General features: G+C 44.6%; 3 protein-coding genes across 7 annotated transcripts; 2 read left to right on the forward strand and 1 right to left on the reverse strand.

Moving 5' to 3' along the window:
* Positions 1-685: 685 nt before the first annotated feature.
* Positions 686-11,888, reverse strand: nr1d1 (nuclear receptor subfamily 1, group d, member 1). 2 transcript variants are annotated; one of them, XM_028041728.1, is made up of 7 exons: positions 11,507-11,888; positions 6,028-6,267; positions 4,712-4,945; positions 3,179-3,726; positions 2,877-3,062; positions 2,276-2,486; positions 686-1,511 (listed from the first exon to the last, which is right to left on the reverse strand). In XM_028041728.1, the coding sequence occupies exons 1-7, from the start codon at positions 11,625-11,627 to the stop codon at positions 1,291-1,293; spliced, it is 1,761 nt and encodes a 586-aa protein (XP_027897529.1). In that variant the 5' UTR covers positions 11,628-11,888; the 3' UTR covers positions 686-1,290. The 2 variants fall into 2 exon arrangements, with proteins under 2 accessions (XP_027897529.1, XP_027897528.1); XM_028041727.1 differs by having other exon boundaries at positions 6,028-6,270; positions 11,507-11,885.
* A 1,524-nt stretch (positions 11,889-13,412) lies between these two features.
* LOC114160364 (mediator of RNA polymerase II transcription subunit 15-like) lies at positions 13,413-16,722 on the forward strand. Its single transcript, XM_028042940.1, has 7 exons — positions 13,413-13,596; positions 15,572-15,665; positions 15,737-15,788; positions 15,869-15,892; positions 16,028-16,183; positions 16,319-16,460; positions 16,653-16,722. The coding sequence occupies exons 1-7, from the start codon at positions 13,529-13,531 to the stop codon at positions 16,720-16,722; spliced, it is 606 nt and encodes a 201-aa protein (XP_027898741.1). The 5' UTR covers positions 13,413-13,528.
* On the forward strand, positions 16,606-25,953 carry LOC114159669 (mediator of RNA polymerase II transcription subunit 15). 4 transcript variants are annotated; one of them, XM_028041729.1, is made up of 12 exons: positions 16,616-17,299; positions 17,570-17,680; positions 18,082-18,195; positions 18,267-18,382; positions 18,460-18,590; positions 19,337-19,471; positions 20,043-20,106; positions 22,414-22,480; positions 23,912-24,087; positions 24,156-24,322; positions 25,372-25,470; positions 25,561-25,953. In XM_028041729.1, exons 1-12 carry the CDS (start codon positions 16,943-16,945, stop codon positions 25,695-25,697), a joined length of 1,674 nt encoding a protein of 557 aa, XP_027897530.1. In that variant the 5' UTR covers positions 16,616-16,942; the 3' UTR covers positions 25,698-25,953. The 4 variants fall into 4 exon arrangements, with proteins under 4 accessions (XP_027897533.1, XP_027897530.1, XP_027897532.1 ...); XM_028041731.1 differs by having other exon boundaries at positions 23,930-24,087; XM_028041730.1 differs by having other exon boundaries at positions 17,573-17,680.
* Positions 25,954-26,311: the final 358 nt, after the last annotated feature.

The raw sequence follows: 26,311 nt of genomic DNA on the forward strand, positions 1-26,311 counted from the left end.
AGCAGCTTATGGTTGAAACGGTTTTTAACAGTAAACAAACCGAAGCTGTCATTTTGCAAGCCGCCGCCAGGAGCCGCTGTTCGCCTCCACTGCAGCTCTGTGACGTAGCATGTCTCCCCGTCTGAACTTGCAGCTGATGTTCATGAATCACACGTGATCTGATGATGATGATGACGCAGATCAGGTGAGCGCGTGCAGCCACGGAGTCACGTGACCAGATAAAATAAATTAATACTGCAGGTAAATACAGACTGGCGGTCTGCCTCTGCTGACGGAAGGTTTGAAACTTTCCCCTTCCTACTCATCTCTTTCAGCATTGGGTTAACACCAGAACCGGAACCAGAACCTTTCAGTCCAGTTTAAAGCCGAACTCTGTGATTTCAGCAGGAAACTGACTCGAAGTTTAGCTCGGCTCCACTTCCGGCCAGCTGGCGCCTGATTGGTTGGATTTATCCCAACAGGAGCGAGCGACCAACCATCTATCCATCCATCCATCCATCCATCCACGTCGGAAGGGGTGCAGCGAGATTTTTAGTAATTTGGCAGAATTTTTTAATTTAACATTTTATTATAAAAATCATGAATTAAACTCCTTCCATCATAAAGATTTTAATTATTAAAAGCTGTTTGGTGTTTTATTGGTTTTAGGCAGGCGAAGCGGTGAAAGCAGGAAATGAGTCACAGATCAGCATCTTCAGTGGGAATTTATAGAAATACTTAAATGGTTTTGCAAACATTAAAATACAGACATGAGAAGATTTCCTGCCTGAACACTTTGTGCCTCTGCTGCTCATCCAGAGGCTTCAGAGTTTCACACAGACGAGTAACAAATAGCAACACTTCAAGTATATCTGGATGTTTCAGTATTTACAGGTCTAATTTTCAGCAGAGGCGCCACTCAGCATCTCGCCGTCTCATTGGTCCACGGAGCTGCCTCCTCTCCTCATTGGCTGCTGGTGCCGACGGGGGCAGAGTTAATCCCTCAGAGCAAATGGAAGAGCTGAACCTGAAGCACCTAGTGCTGGAAGTCTGGATCAGCAGAGCTCCTAAACATCTGGATGGGCCGATCTGCTGACAGGTGCAGATGTTTTATGAACGAGGGTCCTGCCAAAAAGCAGGAGACTTTTGGAAGAGGATCTTTGTTTCCATCCAGCTGCTCTGGAGAGCACCAGGGATGATGATGATGATGGTCTTGACAGGAAGTGGGAATGTATGATAGTTCGGATCAGGCGAGCAGACTCTTATTTTGGCGGGCGCATGTGTCTGTTCCAGCAGTGCGCTGCAGGGTCATCAGGGGTCGATGCGGAAGGACAGCAGCTTCTCTGAGTGCATGTTGTTGAGCGTCCGCAGGTCTGGTAGCCGCAGCAGCAGCTTGGTGAAGCGCGGTGAATCCATGACAGGCGGTTCGCCGTTGGCGCCGCCAGCCGTCTTGTTGACCAGACGGCGAAGCGTCCGGATCAGGTTCTCCTGCAGATGCTCCACAGACGACAGGTTCTCGATGCCGGACCGATCTGTGAAGGAATAATGGCAGTTAGGTCACTGACACCAGTTACCTAGCAACCAGAGCCCATACCTTAGCAACCAGCAAAGGAGGAGGAGGCTACTTGTTAGTGTTTGCTTTAGACAAGCTAACAAACTAGCGACTGCTAACCCTAGTTTATCCAATGCTAAAGCTGGGCTATCCAGTGCTAATGCTAGCATATCCAAAGCTAATGCTAGCATATCCAAGGCCTATGTTAAACTACCAAATGCTAAAGTTAACCTACTCCATGATAAAGCTAACCAATCTATTGCTAACCCTAGTCTATCCGAAGTTACCGCTAACCCATTCAAGGCTAGTGATAGCATGTACATTGCTAAAGCTAACCTAACCAATGTTATTCTTAACCTAGCTTATCTGTGCTAACATTCAGCAGAGGAAGAAGGCTATCCAGTAGGAGGCCATCAGCTTAGGAATGCTAGTCTCCAAAGCTAACGCTAGCCCATAGCTTGTAGCCTCTTTGTCATTAGCCAGTGCTGGCAGCTGCAGTTACCGGCCAGGATGAAAAAGGGCAGCCAATCAAAGAAAGTAGCCACTGCTGGATGCGCAGCAATCTTAATCTAGTTTGTTTAGGGTTGGGGTCACTTTCAAACCTAAGGACGTTGTACCAACTGTATGGCAATGGCAGCACCATACTGTGGGCTTTTTCATTGCAAATCAAAGTAGTTCAAAAGGAGGACGGCTGTTAGCTGGTAGGGAGACACCTGGGGGTCCAGGAGGCGTGTTGACGCTCACCTGCAGACACCAGCACCACGGCGGTGAACAGCCCAAGCTCTTCGGCGCTCAGCGCCAGCGAAGCTAGCTTCTGACTGAAGACAAACATGGCTGCCAGCAGCTCGTTCATCCCCATCGCATGGAGCTCCTCCAAAGAGCAGGTGGCGCCAGAGACAAACGTCACCGTCTGTTCCTTCATGTTGAACAGTGACGAGAAGCGCACCATCAATACCTGGAGCGAGAAGAAACAAACGTTTCTATATTTTATCTAGAAAAACAAGAACATAAAATATGTAATAAATATATATAAATGTATAAATGTTCTCTCAATGTTTCCCTTAGTTAGGCAAGAATCACTAACTTTAAATAATTATTAGGAGTCTATTTACAAAGTGACAGACGCTAAACTCTCTTGGTTAATAAGTCAAATAAATATGGATTTGGCTAACAGTAGCTAACTTTTTTAAAATAAAATTTGACAGAATTGATGAACAGAATCTCTTTAGAGCACAAACAGGTCAGGCTAACCTTAGCTAAGAAAACATGTTTTTGTTAGGTAGAAGTATAAACTTATAAATTCCTAAATCATGACCCTGATGTCTGTGATGACATCATGGTTTACCTCGAAGGTGCCTGCTTTCAGCAGGGTGACCTGGTCGTTCTGGGTCAGAGCGTTGAATCCTGGGATATGCTTGGCGAACTCCACCACTTCCCTGACGGCAGGCGTGAACGACAGCGAGAAGTCCTCCCAGATCTCCTGGGGCGTCTTTAAAGGGTCGGCATGGGGCTGCAAGTTCATTGGACAAGCCTGGGAACGATAAGATCCCGTTAAGCTAGCAGCACTTAGCAGTGGTTAAGCTAGCAGTTGTTAGCGGAGGTTAAGCTAGCAGCAGTTAGCGATGGGCATTAGCACCCGGGTCTTACCAGAACAATCCCAGAGCGACTCTTCGGTGGACAGCTCTGCCTCTGGGTCATATGACTCTGTCCTCCAATCACATTGCTGGAATGCTGACTCCACCCCTTGTTGCCATGGTGATTGCTTGTGTTCTTGTGACTCTGCTGCAGGAAGCAGTCCATGGTGTTTTGGTGATTATTGTTTTTGCTGAAACCGTTCCAAACGCGGTTGGGACAAAGCTCTGCCCCCCCAGGGTGGCGGTGGGCGGGGCTAAGCTGCGGTTCGCTCAGCTTGTCGTGCGCGTACAGGAAGGTTTCACGGTGCGCGCAGGCGATGGCGCTGATGGTGGAGTGGATCCCAGGGCTGAGGGGCGGCGAGGAAGGGGGAGGAACAGGAGGAGACGGCTGGGGGCCGATGGCGCCCTCTTGTGAGGAAGAGGAGGAAGAGGAGGAAGAGGACAGGCTGGCGCGCTGGAAGTCGCTCTGCAGCTGGTCGTTCACCATGTTGTTCATGGCGCTCTGCATCTCCGCCAGCATCCGCTGCTTCTCGCGCTTCGGGATGCGGCCGAAACGCACGGCTGCAGAAAGAAGAGGAGGAGGAGGAAGGTGAGAGCAGGAAGGGGGCGGAGCCTGAGATACCCTGGACAGCTCCCCCGGTGGACAGGTGAGGTGTCATAATCTACCAAGTATCTACGACAAATTACAATGACTTATAAATATTTAAACATGTCATCATTTTAAATATATACAATAAATACAAAAGTAATTTATTAAATATAGAATAAATTATATATTATTTCATGATTTAATAAATTATTTCAGAGAAGCAAACAAGGAATAAATTGTCTTGACTTGTTGAAGCAGCCAATCAGATGTCAGGGTTTCCCCTAGTCCTGCCCACTGAGGTTAATGGCTGAAGTTAAATTAGATAAGATAAGATAAGATAAATCTTTATTGTCATTGTCACAAGGACAACGAAATTCAAAAGGTGCCATCAGTCGGTGCACATGCCCAAAAACAAAAAATAACTGTCTCACAATTCACACACAACGCAAGAATCAACAAACTGGCAAAAAAAAAAAACAATAAATAAGAACAGCCATGTTCTCACATACATCATTTATGATGATTAATGGTTGTTTTTGATTGCATTTAGTTTTGTTATTGCTATCGGGTAGAAACTGTCCTATTATATATAATTATTGTTATATATATATATATATATTATTATCATTATATATTTATTATATATATTATATTTATTATATAATTATTATGTATAATTATATAATAACCCTAAATTACCCTAGTTTAAATTAATTCACGATTCAGACTAGGAACATGAAATAATTTATTCAATCATGAAATAATTATATTGTGTTCTTAAAAGAGAATCAGATCATTTAATTGCGACACATGATTGATTCTATATTTAATGACGTTTCACTCAATAACTGTCATGTTTTTGAGAGAAACGCCGTGGACTCTGATTCCAGGCTGTTGCAGCGGCGGGTGTCGGCGCGGTGTGACAGCGCGGTGTGACGGCGGCGGCGGCGGACTCACCGTCTCGGCTCATGCCCACAGAGAGGCACTTCTTGAAGCGGCACTGCTGGCAGCGGTTCCTGTTGGTCCTCATGATGCTGCAGCTCTCGCTCTTCACACACTTCTTGTACTGGATGTTCTGCTGGATGCTGCGCCGAAAGAAGCCTTTGCATCCCTCGCAGGCGTGAACGCCGTAGTGGAAGCCGGACGCCACGTCTCCGCAGACCTTACAGAGCAGCACCATGCCGTTCAGCTCTGAAACAAACCAGACCGTCAGGAAGTGCAGACAGCTTCACGTAACAGTTAGCTGCATCCAGAGAGCCGCCACACGGTTTGCTACGCAGTCAAACATCAGCAGCCAAAACATTGTCTGGGGTTTTTCAACTGTTTTAGACTCATTCTGATGAGCTGTGTCCAAAGATCACATTGGTTTTACTCTATCAGGTCAACTTTCTGAACTATGGAGCAACATCAGCATCAAAATGCATTTGTTGTTCTCACATGTGGATCGGTTTCCTGAGGATCAATGAGAGATTCCAGGTGTAATTAACCTTATCAGAGTTTATTAATCCAAGTTTGTAATATTTAATGAATACACTTTTAGAAAACTTGTTATTCTCTTGAACTTGTTTTGGATGAGAAATTTTGACGGAATCAATTAAGTCACAAAAATCAATTTAGTCAGAAGATCGGATTAGAATAAAACCCTGACTGAGAAACATGGATCCCATTTTTGGATTCAGCAGGGCAAAGTCCAAATTCAGTTGAAAAAAAAAAAACAGCTTCCAAAACATATTTTGAGTAACCCAGAGTTATTTAGCCTGAAAGAAAATTGAGATAGATTTTTCAAACTTATTTTTTCTAAATGTTATTCATTCATTTCTAAATGTCACAGTTCCAAACTAAGTATTTAGTTAGCAAGCTAAGTTTTTAGCTTCAAAGGAAATGTTTTGTTTCTAATGAAACATTTAGCTAGCAAACTAACTATTAGCTTGCTAGCTAAATGTTTAGTTAGCAAGCTACGTTTTTAGCTCTAAACCAAATATTTAGTCATTATGCAAAATATTTACCTGCAAAATAAATATTTTGTTCCAAACTAAACATTTAGTCAGCAAACCTTTGACTAAATTAATAATAAATATTTAGCGCCAAACAGTTTGAAAACTAAATTGTTTGTAAACTATATATTTAGTTTGAAAATGTGACATTTATAAATGAATGAAAATAAGTTTGAAAATAAACCTCCATTTTCTTTCAGGATAAATAAACCAAATTATTGCTGCTGATGTTTAACTGCCTCACAGGAAACCGGAAACGGATCCATCTTCACCACTTACTGGTCAAACTGGCCACAGACTTGCTGGGCGATGCTCTGTGAGGGCCAGTGGCGTCAGCGGCATCGTCCCGCCCCCGCGGAGAGCCGCCCGCCGAGGAGGAGGAGCCGTCGTTGCTGAGGAAGGACGGCAGCGAGGAAGAGGAGGAGGCAGAGCTGGCGTCAGAGTTCTCGCTGTCCACGGAGTCCGGGCTGGCCCCGGATGGGGAGCCGCCGCAGGAGCCCACGTAGGAGATGACGCCCCCTGCTGGAGGACAGAGGCCTGCAGGTGAGCATGGGCCCCTTCCCAAAGTATTCACACCCCGGTCCAAACACAAATTTCAAAATGTTTTCAGGAAAGACAAAGACTTTTTGAACAAATCAAATCTGAAAAGTGCGGCATGTGAATGAATCCAGCCCTCTTTATTCTGATGCCGCTAAATAAAACCTAGAGTGCCGCTGTCTGTTACCCTATGAGGAAAGAAAGGAGCAGAGAAAAAAGGAAGAAAGATGGAAGGATGGCTCGTTTCTAGCAGCCTGAGTTTCAGGCAACAGATACAGGAAGTAGTGATGCAGCCAAGCTGCAGCCACATGGAAACCGTTCTGCTGTTTCAATGACTGCTTCATCATCACCACATGTAGTTTAGCATGGCTGTGACATAATGTAGCATCCCTTTGGGTTAGCTTAGCAATACTCTGGGTTAGATTGTGGAATGCCACAATGCCCAGCAACTCTAGAGCACTTTCAGCCAGTTTCCATGGATGAACTGAAGTTGGTTATAAACCATCTGCGGCCTTCAAATTATCCACTGGACTGTCTTCCTACTCGTCTGATAAAAGACATTTTTCTGATTTTTGGCAGCTACATTCTTAAGGTGATAAATACCTCATTGCAGTCAGGTTGTGTACCATCTACTCTCAAACATGCTGTGGTCAAACCTCTTCTTAAAAAATCCAATCTAGACCCCAGTGACCTAGCAAACTTCAGGCCCATTTCTAAATTGCCTTTCTTATCTAAAATTCTTGAGAAATTAGTTTTTATTCAGCTTGAAATGTTTTTAAAAGACAATAATATAACTGAGAAGTTCCAGTCTGGGTTTAAAGTTGCTCATAGCACTGAATCTGCCTTGCTCCGAGTGTATAATGATCTCCTATTAACAGTTGATTCAGGCAACATTGCAGTTTTATTACTTCTAGATTTGAGCTCTGCATTTGATACTGTAGATCATCAAATTCTTTTACATAGATTAAAACACTGTGTTGGCCTGCGAGGCTCAGTATTCCAATGGTTCAAGTCTTATTTAGAAAACAGAACCTTTTCTGTTCATCTTGACCAATCCTGTTCTGGGGCCAGACCATTAAAGTATGGTGTTCCCCAAGGGTCAATTTTAGGGCCCATTTTGTTTATCTTGTATTTACTGCCTCTTGGTAAAATTTTCCAAAAATTTAATATTTCCTTTCATTGTTTTGCAGATGATATCCAGATTTATTTGCCCCTTAAATTGCAAAATGGTACAACTGATTCTCTTCAGCTGTTGCTAAACTGTTTAGCTGAAGTTAAATTATGGATGGAAAAAAACTTTCTTCACCTCAATGAAAGCAAAACTCAAGTTCTATTATTTGGTCAGAAACTTCAGACTACAAATCCAGATCAGATTCTTGGTTCTTTAGCTCGCTCTTATCAGACCTCTGCTAGGAATCTTGGTTTCACTTTTGACAGCTCTCTAAAGCTACATAAACAAGTTAGTTCTGTCGTTAAATCGAGTTTTTACCACCTTCGGCTTTTAGCAAAAGTTAAATCTTATTTCGGTTTTAAGGACTTTGAAAGACTTATCCATGCCTTCATAACAACTCGACTGGATTACTGCAACTCTTTATATAGAGGGATGGAAAAATCACAGATTCAGCGACTTCAAATGATCCATAACGCAGCAGCACGGCTTCTCACAGGAACCAGGAAGCATGACCACATAAGGCCAACTCTGGCATCTTTACACTGGCTGCCTGTCTTTTATCGAATAGATTTTAAGATTCTTTTGTTAACTTTTAAAGTTTTAAATGGGTTAGCCCCCCCTTATCTTCGGGACCTTTTAAATCTCCAGTCTGTGTCCAGAACGCTACGATCAAATAATCAGTTATTACTTACAGTTCCTCGAACTCGACTTAAGAGGAAAGGAGATCGAGCTTTTTCTGTTGCTGCTCCTGTTTTATGGAATAACTTACCTTTCCAGATTAGATCTGCCCACAGCCTGGACCATTTTAAATCGCTTCTTAAAACTCACTTTTACTCTCTGGCATTTAAATGATGTGTGTTCTGTTTTGTCATTTGTGTTGTTGTTTTTGTGTTGTTGTTTTGTACAGCACTTTGGTGCAGTCTTGTCTGCTGTAAGGTGCTATATAAATAAATTTGACATTGACATAGATTAGCTTCCATCTTGGTTAGATTAGCATCCATCTGGGTTAGCTTAGCATTACTCTGGGATAGTTTAGCATCCCTGTAGGGTAGCTTAGCATCCCTGTGACATAATTTAGCATCCCTCTGGGTTAGCTTAGCATTACTCTGTGCTAGATTAGCTGCCGTCTCAGTTAGCTTAGCATTATTCTGTGTTACATTACCATTACTCTTGGTTAGCTAAGCATTACTCTGGGTTACAATAGCATACCTCTGAGTTAGCTAAGCATTCCTGTGACATAATTTAGCATCCTTCTGGGTTAGCTTAGCATTACTCTGGGTTACATTAGCATTGCTCTGGGTTAGATTAGCTTACATCTCAGTTAGCTTAGCATTACTCTGGGATAGTTTAGCATCCCTGTAGGGTAGCTTAGCATAACTGTGTCATAATTTAGCATCCCTCTGGGTTAGCTTAGCATTTGCTTGGAAGGTTATTTTCTTTTTGTTGTTGTTTTTAATCCCTCTGAATCTTTTGCCTCTGGGTTTTAGTTCAACCTCCTTCTGGGTGTTTCCTGCATTTCTGGGTGTTTTTTGCGTCTCTGTGAGGAAATTTAATGTCTTCTTCGTCATATTTTAGAGGCTACGTGTAAATAAAAGCTAGCTATGAAGCGTGTAAACGGAGAGGTTTGATCCCTGCAGCCCTGACGGCTCTCTGACGCCGGAGAGGAAATGGGACCGTAAAGAAGAATGGAGGTCTGGAGGCTACAGCTTCACGCAGCATCTTCCTCTTCCTCCTCCTCCTTTTTGTGCCAGCGGTGTCACGCCTCCAGGCCACGTGGCTCCTCCACACACACGGCCTCACAACGAGACTGTGGGAAGCCCCGCCCCCAGTCCTCACGTTCCACCACCCGTCAGTGTGACGTCACATTGACAGGAAGTCCCGCCCTCTCTCAGCCTGCAGCCTGTTCCTCTGCTACTACTTTTGGACGTTTTCTGTCTTTCTCTGGTTTGAATATTAATTTACATTAGATCACTTTTACCAACAACAATAAAACATTTTAATTCTCATTTAGGAACAAACTTTATACAGGAAGGACAATCTCACAGTGCACCAAGTAAGAGATGAGGACAGAATTTAATAAAGTTACCATCTTCTGACGTTTTCTCTGAGGTCACGCTGTGTGTGTCTCTGATAAACTCAGGTAAATGACCTGGACGTGTTTCACCCTGAAAGTGTGTCAAACACACCTGTGTGTAACATTAGAACGGCTGCAGCCCATTGGCTCGTTCCTTTTACAGGGAAAACAAAACTGTCCGTCCTGATTGGTTGGGAAATGTGACTCTGATCTGACTGGACAGAGGACATACCTGACAACAGCTCACCTGCAGGAAACACCTGTTCAGGTAACACATGCTGCCCATCAGGAAACAACACATCACAGAGAACTACAACTCCCAGAATGCTTCACAGCCACTCAGAGAGCAAGACAGGGCTTCATCATACAGATAGAAACCTGACGTTCCTTTGACCTACGTCAGTTTAAGGTACAGACGGTAGCCATGGAGATGGCTCCAGCTGTAGCAGAGACTTATGGGTAACGTAGTCAGTGATATGTTAGCTTTCAGAGAAGCTAGACCGTGTTGTCGTCTCAAAAGTATTCAAGCAAAAAAAGTAAATTTTACTTTTATTCCAAAAAAATATTAATTGTAAATCTAAAACCTAAAAGGGAATGTTGCAGATTTCTGAATTAAAAGAAAAGTATCTACAACAGAATCTGGGTTTCTTTCAAAATGCTGCTATTTTTAGCCAAACTTAAAAAATTAAATAAAAGCTGATTGTTATGCTTTTTGCTGAGAGTCTCTGCTTAATGCAAAACTTAACATTTTCCTGTAAGAAAATGATGTGAAATAATGTTAGTCTGACTACAAATAAAACTTCTCCACCTCCGTGTCATTTCTGAAATGCAGCTGGGGGCCACACACAATCACCCCAAGGCCCCCAGTGGCCCCCGGGCCGCCCTTTGGACATCCTGAGCAAGACCTTTCTGTTTGGACTGAGTCAGAATTTCAGCTTCAAATGATTCAAGTCATCTCCAAACACCAAGCGACGCAAACAATCCAAACCTCTGGAACCAGAAATACGACAGGGGTCACCAGAGGTCAACGAGCTGGACTGATCAATCACTGATCAGTCTGCTATCAGGAAGCAGAAAGAGAGAACCAGCTTCCTGTCACGTTTCACACATCTTCACCCAGATTATCCTGGAATTAGCGTTAGCATAATCTGGAGACATCTTCCCAAAATTCCTTCAATGCTTCTTAAATCCAGGAAGCAGGATCAATAAGTGTGTGTGTGTGTGTGTGTGTGTGTGTGTGTGTGTGTGTGTGTGTGTGTGTGTGATAATGCTTCCTGCTGCAGGTGAGTCACTGACTGGATCTGACAGGATTCAACTTCCGGCTAACAACAAAACTCCAGCTTCCGGGCATTTACCAGAACGTCTCACCTGTTCTGCTTGCTACCTGCTCCAGGGGGCGGGGCTACAGCAGGAGGGGAGGGTGGGGCAATGAGCTCAGACACCGCAGCAGCCAATCAGAGGCCGTGCTGCTCCGTGAAAACAAAGCGCACATGGCTGACTGCGCCGCTCCATGTGAACACACACACTCACACGCCCGCACCGTCCACCAGAAACCGAAAGACCTGCCGTCATCCTGACCCACTTCCCGTAAACACGAGCGCATTCACGGTGACGGTCCTCGTGACAGACTGGCCGACATGTGCGCGAGGGCTCCGAAAGAGGGGTCCAAGGCCCGGCTGATGACCGAAACCGGACCGGAACACACCCCCTCTGTGTGGCTAACGTTCCCTAGAGCAGAACCGGACTCCTGTTAAAAAAATGACTGGACCGGACTCCTGTTAAGTTCTGGCCGTTTTTACCCGAACCCCCCGCAGCGCAGCCGCAGTGACCTCCTCTGCTCCGCTCCGAGCCGCGCACCAACCATCACGCACGCGCCGACACATCGGCTCAACAATTCCCATTAAACACCGTGCACGCGCGCCGTGCCCGACTCTAACCCCCGTGGACCAGGATCCCGACCCAGAGTCGTTATTTACCTGAGTTATTGTTGTTGTTTGAGTCCATGTCGGTGGTCGTCAAGCCGAGCTGCCGTCCAGTCACGCATGCGCGTGCTCGGTAATAGTCAGGCACACCTGCCGCCGCCAGCTGCGTGAACATGCGGGAGCAGCTAAGGAGCAGAAATCCCGCAGGAAGAGTCTGTTGTTCTGGTTCTGTCTCTGGCACAGCTGCTGCTCGCGCTTCCAACTGCGCGCAGACCCTTCATTATCATCATCATCGTCATCATGTTCCGGTCTTCTCTGCTGCCGCACGCGGCAGAAAACGGGACCACGTGACTGGGGAGCGCCTCGTGCCCCAATGACACACTTTCCCGCCCCTCCTCCTTGCACGTGGAGCGGAAGCAGACTGTTACTCTGGGCAGGCAGAGTGGCATTGTGGGAAGTGTAGTTCGCTTCTTTCCCGTTACTGCAGCGGGTTCTGGTTCTGCTTGACCTCCTGTATCCCTAAGATTTTAGCTATAACATATTTTTATTGTAATTAAACAGAATTTGTTCTTTGAATTGTCCATTTATTGTTTATACTTTTCGTAATTTACTCTTTCAGATCATAATTTTTATTTTTCCCTTTTTCTTGATATCCTTGATATCCTTGATCCCGTTTAGCGTTAGTAACTAAAAAGCTACAAAGGAAAACTTCATTTTTGTCACATTACAGAGCCGCAATATAATCCTTTCATTGTTTCAAATCAATCATGATCAATACAATCTGTCATATTATACAAAAATTAATGGGAAAAAGATTTAGTTTCAAAGTGAAAACTGATTTCTACAAAATATCAATCATTAAATAAAAATATTAAACATCAAATGAGTGACCTCTTCCTGTCAGTTTTTAGCATTGGTGCCTTGGGCTGCTCATCTGGACGCTGCAGTTTTCCTCCATTTTTCCTGTCAGGTTGGTGGGGATCAGCTGTGAACAGCTCTGGGCTTTGATTAGGCCACTCCAGAACCTCAAACCATCTCTGTGTAGCTGTAGCTACAGAACGCTTTAGGTCATCACCTCTATGGATAATAAATGTTCTCTGAAGCCACAGTTCTGCTGTTGCTTTCATTTATCTCCTGGCTTTACAAGATTCCAGTGTCTCCTGCTGAGGCGCAACCCCACAGCATGATACTGCCACCACCATGTTTGGACTTTCCACAATGACTCTTAATAAAAACATGTAAATAAATCAATATTTAAGACAGTTGTTCCCTAAGATTTTCTGGGCCCTCTATGGATTACAATAAAATCCCCCCAAAAATGAAAAAGAAAAAGAATCAACTGGTCCCACATGGTTCAACCTAAACACATATTTTATTTTCAAACTCCACTGAAGTTTATTTCACACTTCAAGTTGCAATAAAACAAACTACAAACCATCTTTACAATGAAACACTTTAGTGTAAATGTCTTTTTTTTTCATTCATCCATACTGCTTCCTGCGCCGCCCCCCCTGCAATGGCACAGCGCCCACCCTAGGGGGCGCGCCCCACACTTTGGGGACCACTGGTATATAAGAAACGTGGGTTTTAGCATAATTTCTGTTGGTTTTAAATTTGCTCTGAACTTCCAGAATTAAATGACATTAAGACAAATAGAGCCACTGGAAAAATATTCTTAGGTTAAAGTCAGAAATCTTATTTTCTATCAATTTTTGCCCTTGTCTTTGCTTGAAAGAAAAAGTATTTCACAGACGTTAATATCCTGCAATGTATTTGCAAAGTTTTTAGACTTTTCTTTATTTTAACACCGAAAAACAGATACAATTTGTCTATTTAAAATGCGTATTAAATATTCTAATTTGTTTTGTGAGGCTCTAAATGGGGGAAAGAAATGACACAATGCCATTGTGTTGTTGTTTTGGTGCCATGTAGTATCTAAATCTGACCAGTGGGAGGCGGAAGCGTTCATCAGCGCTGACATCCGTCGAACCGCCGCCATTATCTCTGCAGCGGAAGAAGGAAGGAGAAAACAGTCGGAACCGAGAGAAATTAAGTCAATTTTGGATCAATACTGCCATGGAGGTTCCTGGAGCCGACAGCGACTGGAGGAGCCCTCAGTTCCGACAGAAAGTCGTGGCTCAGATGTGAGGAAGTTGCTTCTTTTTCACGGTTTTGCGTTCAGCTAGGCTAGCTTTTGGTTTAGCTAACTGCTAACATTTTGTAAAAACTGCCAATTTAGGAAAAACTGAAGATATAAATCCGTCAGGTGCTAAACTTCTACTGCATTTCAGGTGGTCTTACGGGTATGAAACCGATGTTTAATTCGGCACAAATAAAACGTCTAAAATCCATTGTTTTTGTCTTTTTCTGACCAGATTTTGTTGTTGGCATTATTAGCTGCTGAAGCTAGTCAATATTATAAACAATACGTTTTTATTCCACAACACAATTGTTTTATATAAATCCTATCGAGATGCCTGTTAAAGAAGCAACATTTTTAATTTCTCTAAATAAAACCCAAAGTAACTATTGGAGTCAGCGGGACATTGTTGGACGGATGATTTCATATTTAATTCAGATTAATGAAGACATGTATACTACTTTAAATTGTGCTTAGGGAGAAGTGTAAAGAGAGCTGCACTGTGTCTGTAGAAAAAGAATAAGACAGGATGCAGTGAGGAGCTGTGGAGTGGCAGTGAAGTCAGTTATGTTGGTGCAGGACAGGTATGAGAGTGAGACAGCAGTGAGGTGTGCTGTAGGAGTGACTGAGGAGCTCAATAAATAAAACACGAGGCTTAGAGCCTCGTGTTTTATGCTTTCACTAGGTAGGAGGCAGAAATAACAAACATTTTCTGTGTTTTTTTAAGTTAGCCATTTATTCAGTTTTTGGAAATTATTTTTTTATTTGGGATTAATGGATTTATTTGATGCATCCACATTAAGTTTTGATTAAATGGTCAGATGTATTTTAACTTTTTAATTTATTAAACTATGGCACTTTTGGCTTTTCATGCTTGCTGAATTCTTTGTATCTAACTCTATTTACGCATGACTGCAAGGCAGTGACGTGCGGTGAGGTTCATAGCTGGTGAGGCTCTCACTTAATCTTTTCTTCCTTTCTTTCTTTCTTTCTTTCTTTCTTTCTTTCTTTCTTTCTTTCTTTCTTTTGTGGGCTCTAGTGTCCCTTATATGAAAGTAGGCTGACAGGAAAGGGGGAAGGAGAGGGGCGAAGACATGCACAATGTCTGGGATCAATCCCGGTGAGGCTCAGCTGCTGCTGCCTCACCAGCTTCGTTTCCGGGCATTTGAATGAGAAAATGCGAAAATTCAGCAATTTTGAAGAAAAAATAATCAGAATTGGTTAAGCTAAATGAAAAATAAATACTTTACAGTACAAACCACAAGGTGAAAATAGCAATAAAAATTATTTTATCATTATAAATTATTTTCCCATGATGACAGGTGAGGCTCTGCCTCCCCTGACCGCATGTCACTGCTGCAAAGATAATTTAGAAGGAAAGATGCGAAGAATAAAAAGGTTTTATGTAACTTAAACAGCAGACATACATTTTTCTTCTCAAATGGGCCTATAGTAGTTAAAATCATTAAAACCTTTTATTTTGAAGGGATTTTAACACCAGGACCAAAAAGAGGAGGCGTATTAATGCACATTTTAAATGGATTGACTTGTTCAGTTTAACAGTAATTAGAAAAACGTGCAGCATGAAAAATAAACATGAACTTTTTAAACATAACCACAGCTGAAGCATAAATAAAATGAAAAAAACTTAAAACCCTGGAGGTTGGCTGAGCTGTTGGATTTATGATTAATATAATTTAGGTTAAATTCTGATAATTGAGGCTGAAAACACTGAAACTATTTAGAGACAAAGATTTATAAAGCTCTCTGCTTTATAAATCTGTCTCTTTATAAGTAGTGTCTCACTGAGACACACAAGGAAAGTGAAATAAATAAAAGCGTCTGAAGAAGTTGCATGTTTGAGATATGAGGAATGAGAAATGCTCCTCTGTCGTTTTTGCTGAGATCATTTTTTGTATATTTTGGACAGTTAAAATGAATGTTTAGTCTGCTGAGTGGTTTGTGTTGGTCTTCCTCAGTGAAGACGCCATGAGGAAGGCCGGTTCTGGAAACACGACACACAAGTCTGGGACGGACATGGAGAACCATGTCTTCATCAAAGCCAAGACCAGAGTGAGTTGTGCCCCGGTGGCTGATGGGAAACGGGTTAGCAGCCGACGCTAACAGCAGTGTGTGTGTTTCAGGAGGAGTACCTGTCCCTGGTGGCCCGGCTCATCATCCACTTCAGGGACATCCGTGAGTTCTGCAGCTTCCTGTCTCTCCGGTTGCCAGTTGTGTTTGGGTGAGGCTAACCGCCGCTGGGCTTTGTGTTGCAGATAAGAAGGCACTGGGAGGAGCCGGTGAGTGGAGCTCTGCTCCCTGCTGGGTTCTGGGTGGGGTTCGGCTCCGACCGGACCCGGCTCTACCGGGTTCATCGGGGTTCTGCTGAGCATGTCGGAGCTGCGTAATGTTGTCTGTTGTTTGCCCTCTGCTAGATCCCATGAATGCCCTGACTAACCTGACGGGGGTAGGCGGGGGCATGGGCATGGGGCCCCGGCCCCCAGGCACCGCGGTGGGGGGCATGGGGGCCATGGGGCAGATGCAGCTAGGCCAGCATGCCATGGCCGGGGTGCAGGGAAACCCACAAGCCAGTGAGTGTGTTTCCTGCTGCTGCGCCGAGCGTGCCGCTCTATCTCTCTCTCTTCTTGCTTCGGCATGTTGAGCCGACTCCAGGCTGGCTCCGGCTCCAGAACCGGGTCATTCCTGCCCTCCCTGTGTCTCTGCAGTGGGCACCCCGGGCCAGATGTCAGTGCAGCAGATGGTGCAGCAGCAGCAGCAGCAGTCCATGCAGTTCCAGCAGTTCCAGCAGGCACAGCAGCAACAGCAGGCGCAGCAGAACGCCGCGTTGCAGCAGCAGCAGCAGCAGCAGCAGCAGCAGCAGTTCCAACAGCAGCAGCAGCTCCGTGCTCTGCAGCAGCATGCCCAGAACCAGCAGCTGCAGCAACAGCAGCACGCCCAGAACCAGCAGCAGCAGAACCAGGTCTGTCCACAAATTGACCCAGCAGAACCAGCAGCAAAACTGAGTCCAGATGCATTCAGGCCGCATTCCATTTACCTCAGAGCTCCAAGTCTGACCAATGGAGCAGCATTCCAGTTATTAGCACATTCCAACATGGTGGCGCCCAAGTAGACAAACACTCTTAGGCTGCATTCACAAAAATTCTGTTCAGTCCGACTCCGGTCCTCTTTAATAAAACTCTGGTCTGCTTTATGTTTAGTGATATTAATGAATTAACGAAGCTGTTTGAGTTAATTTCACCCTCAACCTGCAACTCTGCCATCTGCTGGTGGAAACTGGTTCTTGCAATGTAAAATGTTTCACTCGGTTTCTGCTTCTGACGGTTCCAGTGATGTTTGTCAGCAGCTCCTTCCTGTCCTCCAGCTCTCATTTCCTGTCTCTGCAGATGCATCAGACGCGGATGCAGCAACTGCAGCAGCAACTACAGATACAGCAGCAGCACCAGGCGCAGGCCCAGTCCATCCAGCAGATGGTGCAGCAGCAGCAGCAGCAGGTCCAGGTCCAGTCGGGTCAGATGCCTCTTCACTCCCAGCCCGGACTCGTCCCCCAGTCTCTGCCGGGTCAGATGCCGGCGCAGTCCATCCCCATCAGCTCGCTGAGCCAGCAGCAGCAGCAGCAGCAACAGCAGCAACAGCAGCAGCAGCAGCAGCAGCAGCAGCAGCAGCAGCTCAAGATGCAGGCCTTCCAGGTGGGTTTGGACTGGCCCAACAAAGCGCAGCAGAACTGCACCGGACTGAAGCTGGACGCACCCCTCCACCTGCACATCTAACTAAATCAGTGTTAAATTTTGGTTTGTGTCCCTTTCATTTTAGTAAAAAAGTTTCCAGGGGTCATCAGAAGTTTATTAACATCTTTAAAATGAAAGCGGCTCAAACGTTGATGCTAAGATAGTTAGCTTTGGAGGCGGTGGGGATCCAGCTCCCCACCCTAACCCTCGCATGCTCTGCTCTGTCTGCAGCAGGCTCGCACCACGCTGCCGCTGCAACAGGCCCAGCAGGCTGCAGCACAGGCGCAGCTCAACGCCGCTGCAGCTGCCGCCGCTGCCGCGGCCGCGGCCGCGCCTGGACAGGTGAGAAACCTCGAGGCTGGCCTCCCCATGCTAACGTCATGCTAACGATAGGGGAGGCCTTTTATCAAGATAAATAAGAACTTTGATTCGATGTTGTCACGATAAATTCCAAACAAGTTGAAAGTTTTACATTTTTCTCCTGGTTGTTCAGTGAAATTATCAGTAAATTAAAAAATACAGTTACAGCTCAGTGACACAAATCATGCACTGCTTCATGTGACCGGAGTCATGAAGAAGAACGTTTTGGGGGGAATGTTTTTGTGTTAGTGGGACTGTAATTGCTGTGACACAAAGTCACACTGTTACTTAAAGAAGAAATGAATATTGTCACTTTTATTGTTACAAAAGTTTATTGCTATGATAGCGTAGCGACATTGCTAACGTTATGCTAACCTCTGCAGATGGTACGGCCCCCGATGCAGAATCTGCCCCGCCCCCCTCGACCTCCTCTGAACGCCGCCATCCCTCCTGCAAACAGCACGGCCGGGGTCGGAAGTCAGATGATGACCCCACAGGTGTGTTCTTCTGCTCTGAGTCACCCAGGTAACAGGAGCGCAGGCTGAGCCGTCCTTCTCGCTCTCCTCAGGTGCAGCAGCATCCCATGATGTCATCACCCTCACCTGTGCAGGTGCCCACCCCACAGATGCTGCCCCCCCCCCAGCCATCCCCGCAGCCCCCCTCCTCTCAGCCCAACTCGGCCAGGTAAGACGGCAGCCTGGAGGCCACGCCCCCTCTCTCTGCCTGTTAACCACTTCCTGCTTCCTGCTTCCTGCCTGCAGCTCCGGCCCCACGCCGTCTCCAGGCGGCTTCCAACCCAGCCCCTCCCCTCAGCCGTCGCCGAGCCCGGTCACCGCCAGAACCCCCCAGCAGAACCACGGGGTGGCCTCGCCCGGGCCCCTCAACACGCCAGGTAACAATCATACAGCGGGTGGAATGCAACGCCAGAGGAGCTGGGATTAAACAGCGACGGCGGCCATGTTGTGAGTGGCTTTCTTCCTCCAGACTGGAACCAGAGATTGCTGATGTTATGTCAGCACAAGCCTCTGCTCTATTAGATTAGATAGTAAAAAAATAATAATTATATCTTTTTTCCTTAAATATGTTTAACAGAAAAGGCTCTTAAGGTGAGCCTCATTTCTCACATCCACAACTAAAAACACTTTAATGTAAAAAACTCTATTAAATTTAATAGGTTAGTTGTAACCAGGTTGCAAGCGGAGTGGCTTTATTTTCTGAGATTAACTTGCCTCTCACAATATGGCTGACGATTCCATTCTGTATGTAGGTGAATAAGACTGACAGTGACAGGTCTGCAGCGCCCCTTGTGGCCCTGCTTGGTACTACAGGTTCAAAATATGGATCCATTCTGACTGAACATCCTAATCCATTTTCAGACTTTCAGTTGGTGTTTATTCACATAACCACGGGTTCTGAACAGGTTCTCAACCAGTCCAGAACCAGTTAGTGGGAGTGTGATAAACCTGTAGGAGGCGCCACTGAGGCCAACAACCTCCAATCCACAGAACAGGACTCGAGGCCCAAGGCCCAATAAACACAGAACCGTTGCATGGTTTAGTGAAAGTGAAACCACAACCGTCAGTCGGTTCTGTGTCATGTGACTCCAGCTGGCTCCTCCCCCTTCCTTCCTGCGCTCAGGTAACCCCGGGTCGGCAATGAGTCCGGCTGGAGCCACGTCTCTGGAGGAGCAGCAGTACATGGAGAAGCTCAAGCAGCTGTCCAAATACATCGAGCCGCTTCGCCGGATGATCAACAAGATCGACAAGAATGAAGGTGAGCGGCTGATCTTTGACCTCTCTTTGCAGATGATTAGTTCCCCTCAGAAAAACCATCAGCAAGGCTGCAGAGAAATCAAGCAATAATATTTCTGACATGAAATGTTTTTTATTAAATTGCAGTATTATTCTTTAATCTTCAATTCCTTTATTTGATTTATTTACTTGTTCTGTTTATATCTTAATAAAATATTTATTGTCTTTGCAAAATCTTTTTATTCTAATTATAATTTTTGATGTTTTTTTATTTATGTATTAAAACCTGGTTTCCATGGAAATGGATCATATGCAAGTCTCATTTATAAAAAAAACTTTTAAAATCTGAAAGCAAATAAAACTTCCTCAAACATTTTTAAAATCTTAATAAAAGAAAATATTAAAATCTCCTGAAGACGAATGTTAAAATCAGTCTCATAATTTGAGGTTTCTACATTTTAAATATTTTAAAAGTAAATTTCTGAACCGGGACGCTGAGGAGGACCGGTTTGGGTCCACTTTTAGTGATGAGTATTTATTACGTAAAATTGTACGAAGACAGGAAGTTGATGTTTGTGTTGTTGTGCTGCCAGACAGGAAGAAGGACCTGAGCAAGATGAAGAGTCTGTTGAACATCCTGACTGATCCAACCATCAGGTACCGGTACCGTCTGCAGAACTTTGACACCAGAACGGCCATTTTGACCTCAGTGCACTCAGGCTTCTCGCTGCTGAAACGTAAACTCGATACCGATGCTAAGAAAAATATTTTATACCATGGCACAATTTTCTTTCTCATTAAGAAAAACTATGAATAAATACAATATGAAAAAAAACTGTAGTCTCCTTAATTAGGACAAACCCAGGGAAGAATTCAGCCATTATTTATGAAAATATATCATTTAAAAATATCATCTCTCTGTTTAGTAAAGCGGTAAGCAAGATGGTAAAAGTGTTCATGTTAAGTTATGTTAATAACTGTTCAGTATTGTTTTCTTATAAGTTTGCATCTTCCCTCTTTGGGACAATAAAGGATATTTCTATTCTAATATACTTTATGGAAGCTAGTGTCTGTTGTACAATTATATTTATTTTATTACAGCTGCTTATCTTTACTGTGTTAATGTCAAGTTTATTTATATAGCACTTTAAAAACAGGTGTAAAACTGCACCAAAGTTCTGTACTAGAACGACAATAACACAAATTGTTATCAAACAGAGTATCAAAACACTACTTCAAATAAATGCCAAAAAATAAAAATGTTTTTGTGAAGCGATTTAAAATGATCCAGGCAGTGGGCAGATCTAATTTGGAAAGGTAAATTGCTCCATAGAATAGGAGCAACAACAGAAAAAGCCCGATCTGCTTTCCTCTTAAGTCGAGTCCGAGGAATTGTCATGATTTGATCGTAGGATTCTGGACGCAGACTGAACTTTTAAAAGGTCCTGAAGATAAGGAGCAGGTGTGTGCTTCCATTGGTTAGTTCCCTGTTGATATAAATTAAGTTTACCACAGAGGGGCAAATAAAGTGTATTTCTACCCTAAAGTAAATTATTTACTGTGTCGATGATTAGCCTGCTTAGCTTAGCGCCATTATGCTAACTCTATTCGGCAGTCAATATGTTTGACTCGTTATAGAAAATACTTTGCACACAACTGCTTACTTTCCTGCTTTTTTTCTTTATGATTTAAATACCAGATGTTTTGTGCTGTAGTCTGACGCTGCTGCTTATTATTACTGCCGAATGTAAAACTAAAGGAGCCACCTACTGGCATGGAGTGTGAACTGGAACGTAAAAGGACATAAAAAGGTGTGGGAGGGGAGCAATTTATAGCCTTCAATATAAATCGGCTTCCAGTTTTGAAACGCCAATTTATGAGAGCTGATGTGAACAGACTGTTGGAGCGGGAGCTCTCTATTTTTTGTTGTACCCCTCCAGGGGGTCTTTTGTGGACTCTAGTGTCCCTTATATGAAAGTAGGCTGACAGGAAGGGGGAAGGAGAGGGGGGAAGACATGCGGCAAACATCGCTGGGTCCGGGAGTCGAACCGGCGACAGCCGCGTCGAGGACTCAAGGCCTCCAAACAATGCATGTAAAATTGCTACTGCATGGGTCGCGCTATCTCCTATGCCACCACAGCACGCCAGAGCAGGAGCTTTCTGGTTGGATCGAGAGCTCTGGTTGGAGCGGGAGCTCTCTGGTTGGCTCAAGAACTCTGGTTGGAGCAGGAGCTCTGGTTGGCTCAAGAACTCTGGTTGGATCGAGAGCTCTGGTTGGCTCAAGAACTCTGGTTGGAGCAGGAGCTCTGGTTGGCTCAAGAACTCTGGTTGGAGCAGGAGCTCTCTGGTTGGAGCGGGAGCTCTGGTTGGAGCAGGAGCTCTCTGGTTGGAGCGGGAGCTCTGGTTGGAGCAGGAGCTCTCTGGTTGGAGCGGGAGCTCTGGTTGGAGCAGGAGCTCTCTGGTTGGAGCGGGAGCTCTGGTTGGAGCAGGAGCTCTCTGGTTGGAGCGGGAGCTCTGGTTGGAGCAGGAGCTCTCTGGTTGGAGCGGGAGCTCTGGTTGGAGCAGGAGCTCTCTGGTTGGATCGAGAGCTCTGGTTGGAGCGGGAGCTCTGGTTGGCTCAAGAACTCTGGTTGGAGCAGGAGCTCTCTGGTTGGAGCGGCCAGGCAGATTAAAGCTCTGTCCGACCACCGCCATCTTTACCGCCTTGGTGTTCTGTTTTGATCTCACCTGGGAAAATCAAACTACAACAGCACAAAATGGCCAAAATAAATTGAAATGATGGTGTTTCATTTGTCTGTTGCACTTAAAATCTGAATTATTTTTTTTTACTGAAAATGTACATAATTTTATTTGATGCCATAATTAAACCAGGCGGTCAGAATGAGCGCCATGGCCGGTCTGGAGTTAGACAGGAGCTGAGAGACTCTGGTTCACCTGCAGCTTCTTTGTTCTTCTGACCTGCAGGTGTCCTCTGAAGACGCTGCAGAAATGCGAAATCGCTTTGGAGAAGCTGAAGAACGACATGGCCGTGGTAAGAAGAGCTCAACTTTCTGTTTCACCCTTTATCGCCTCACTGGAGCTCAAGCCCTGACTTCATCCAATCGACTGTTATTTTAGACTGCGCTAAAGCTCATAAATTAGCGTTTCTTCAAAAATGACAGTGAAGCCCGCACTCGATTTTCACGTGCGCCACGGCACAAGACATTACGGCACCCTAATTTATTAGCTTCTTTCACAATAAAAGCTCACATCCTGTTCATGTTTGACCTACTGCAAGTCGATTTCTAGCGGCTTCAAGTTTAGACTTTGTATTTATGCAGTTGCAAAAAGAAATTATGTATCGGAAATAATTGGGGACATTAAGCAAAGCTGAAAATTCTCTGTTTCCAGCGACTTCTCTCACTTCTGGGTGGCAAAACCAGCAAATATGAACCTGATCTGATGTTTAATTTCAATATAAAAACACGGCAACTTAGAGGGAGAGAAATAAAAATGTCTTATTTTAAAAGGCTTTTATTTTGAAATTAAACATCAGATGTGGTTGATATTTGCTGGTTTTGTTCTAGAGGTGACCCTCTGCCACCCAGAAGTGAGAGAAGTCGCTGGAAACAGAGTTTTTCAGCTTTGCTTAATGTCCCCAATTATTTTCGACACGTTATTTCTGTTTGCAACTGCATAAAAACAAAGTCTAAACTTGAAGCCGCTTACAGTAGTTTGATCTACTTGCAGTAGATTAAACATGAACAGGATGTGAGCTTTTATTGTGAAAGGAGTTAATAAGTTAGGGTGCCGTAACGTCTTGCGCCGTGGCGCACGTGGAAATCAAGTGCAGGCGACTTTTTTAGCATCTTTTTTTGTCACGTCCACATGATGAGGATCTGCTGAAAATTTTATTTTCATTTAATATATTATGACTTTTCAACACAATCCCTTCTTTTAACTATAATAAAATATTTAATATCTTTTATTAATCACATAACATTTTAGTTTATTCTGGCAGTTCTTGTGTTTTTTTCCTTTGGTTATTTTCTAAGAAACTTTCATTTCTTGCCATTACACTAACTTAAGGAGCAAAGAGGATTTTTACTGGCAGATTATCAGAAATAACATTTAAATACATTTTTTCAACTTGTATTTGACAAAAAATTATTGAAAAACAAAACTTCTGATAAAAATGTAAGAATAAAAGATGTTGTTAAATTTATTTTAGTCATGCATGTTTTTTCTCATTCTCTCTTCGGAGGCCACACAGTGCCCCCTAGCGGCCTCTAGAAACATTGCTCCAGCCAGTAACTCCGTGTTCCCAGACACATTGACTCTAACTTCACTGAATATTGTTTAGAATAATAAAGATCCCAAAATAAAACAACCTCTGAGTTCCAGCGTTTGCTAACCAGGCGTTCGTTAAAGTAAAGTTTCTCCTCTCAGGTTCTGTCTTAATGGCGGTTCTCGGTTCTGACAGGATTCACGTCTGTTTCAGCCGACGCCACCCCCCCCTCCGGTTCCCACCAAGCAGCAGTATCTGTGCCAGCCGCTGCTGGACGCCGTCATGGCCAACATCCGCTCCCCGGTCTTCAACCACTCCCTGTACCGGACCTTCGCCCCCGCCATGAGCGCCATCCACGAGCCGCCCATCACGTAGGTCCCGCCCCTCCGTTCCACGCCGCTTCGTCTCGCCCCTTCTGACCCCCTTTTCTGTTCCCCAGGGGGCCCAACGTCTGCGGGAGGAAGAGGAAGCACGAGGAAGACGAGCGGCAGACCATCCCCAACATCCTGCAGGGGGAGGTAGCGCGCCTCGACGTCAAGTTCCTGGTCAACCTGGACCCGGCATTCTGCAGCAACAACGGCACCGTGCACCTCATCTGCAAGCTGGGTGAGACGCTGTGATTGGCTGATGGATCCTCTGATTTAGCTCCAGTAATTACTGCTATTGATTAGATTCATGTGTGAGAAATGGAAAATTAATGATAAACTGAATGTCTGCAGCTCAAATCTGAGTTCAGGAAGTGAACAATTACCTGACGAGGATGAAGAGGAGACCTAACAAACCAGCATATTAACCGGGGAGATAAAAGCTCTCCGTGCTCAGTGTCACAATAACCAGCAGCTGCTTGATTCAGCAAAGGAGCAAACCTCACATTCCTCCACTTAAATCAGGCTGAACTGCAGAACCGCAGCGTGATTAGCCTGCAAGATCTTTATTCCCGTTTCCGACCGAAAGACGTTCCTGTTATGGCGCTAGCTCTGAACCGATCTTCCTGCTGTGAGTTCAGACTGAGCTGGTTCTCTCACATCAGCTGCGATCAATAACCGATGATATTCAGCATGTTGATTGGGTCCCAGAGGACCAATGACAACGCAGCCTGGTGAATGTGACGTTTAGCCAAGCAGAAAACAACCGCCATGGCGCACCAGAAAATCTACAAAATATCGTCACTGCTTTTTTCGCGTCGGCCATGTTTGCTTACTCTGAACTATCGTTTGATCTTGAGAGATTTCCCATCTGATATATTATGCATAAACCTGTTATAGCTGTTATTTTATTTTGTATTGTCATGTGTGAGCTTTGAAAAATCAGCTGACTATTTCTAAACCAGGCTTTAGAAGCAAGACGTTATTCGATCCATTAGTTCTCTCAACAGTTTGATTCTTTAAAATAACCAACTGAAGCTAACGTTCTGCTAACGTAATGTTCTCTCAAAGCTTAGAGGAAGTGGTTTTAGCTTCAACATGACCAGCTGTAACTCCAAGGCACTGCCCATATAAGGAAGTGCTTCCTGTTGATTCTTTCACCAGAAATGCTGCAGGATATCAGATCTAATCATTTTCTATCATTAATGCGTTAGCTGTAATCGTTATGTTTTCTAAGACCATCAGCTCCAGTTCTGGTTTTCTCACCTTGTTGCTCTTTTTGTCCCTCAGACGATAAAAACCTGCCCAGCGTTCCTCCGCTGCAGCTCAGCGTTCCTGCAGACTACCCGGATCAGAGTCCGCACTGGGCCGACGACGGAGACCAGTATGGTGAGGAAACAGGCGTCCTGATGGGTTTATTTCTCCAGGATTTAATCTGCGGCGCCTCTGAAGCGTCTAAATGTCTCTGCTGTGTCTCAGGCGCCAACGGCTTCCTGCAGACGGTCCACAGGAACATGACGTCCAAACTGCTGCAGCTCCCTGACAAACACTCGGTGACGGAGCTGCTCAACACCTGGGCCCAGAGCGTCCGGCAGGCCTGCCTGTCCGCCGCCTGAAGCCCCGCCCACTGTCTGAAGCCCCGCCTACTGTATGTAGCCCCGCCCACTCAGCCACCGCAGTATCGCACTACATTCAGGTCCGGTTCAAACCTTACCGGATTAAATGAACTGCTGCTCACCTGGTTACCTGGCGACCAATCAGTCGCCAGCCCTGAATGCGTCACACTTTAGTTTTTCTGTCAGATGTTTGAAACCCGGCAACAAATAAAGATTTATCTGCTGTTTTTATAAATAAAATCCATTTCATCATGAACTGCAGTGTCACTTCTCTGGTTTGTCTCTTACTAAAGTTTTCACGCCTCCGTTAAAGAGCCAGGATGTAAAAACATGAGATCAGCAGAAATATATGAATAAATATCCTGTAAACATTCAGCTGAGGTCAGAGTTCAAGCAGCTCAGGTTGTTTAAAGGTATCAGTCAGGGCAAGTCTGAGTTAATCAGATTCATTTCTCTCATTTGAAATTGATTAGTTTTGAGAAGCTAAATTTAGTTCTTTACCGATAAATATCAGACATTAAAATTAAGTTTGAATGCATTTCTCATATTTATTTAACTTTTTAGTATTTTTTCACCGCAGGTGGGTTTCAACATGGGTTGAAAACATGAAAACA

This window comes from Xiphophorus couchianus, chromosome 16, assembly GCF_001444195.1.
Source record: "Xiphophorus couchianus chromosome 16, X_couchianus-1.0, whole genome shotgun sequence".
NCBI classification, from domain to species: domain Eukaryota; kingdom Metazoa; phylum Chordata; class Actinopteri; order Cyprinodontiformes; family Poeciliidae; genus Xiphophorus; species Xiphophorus couchianus.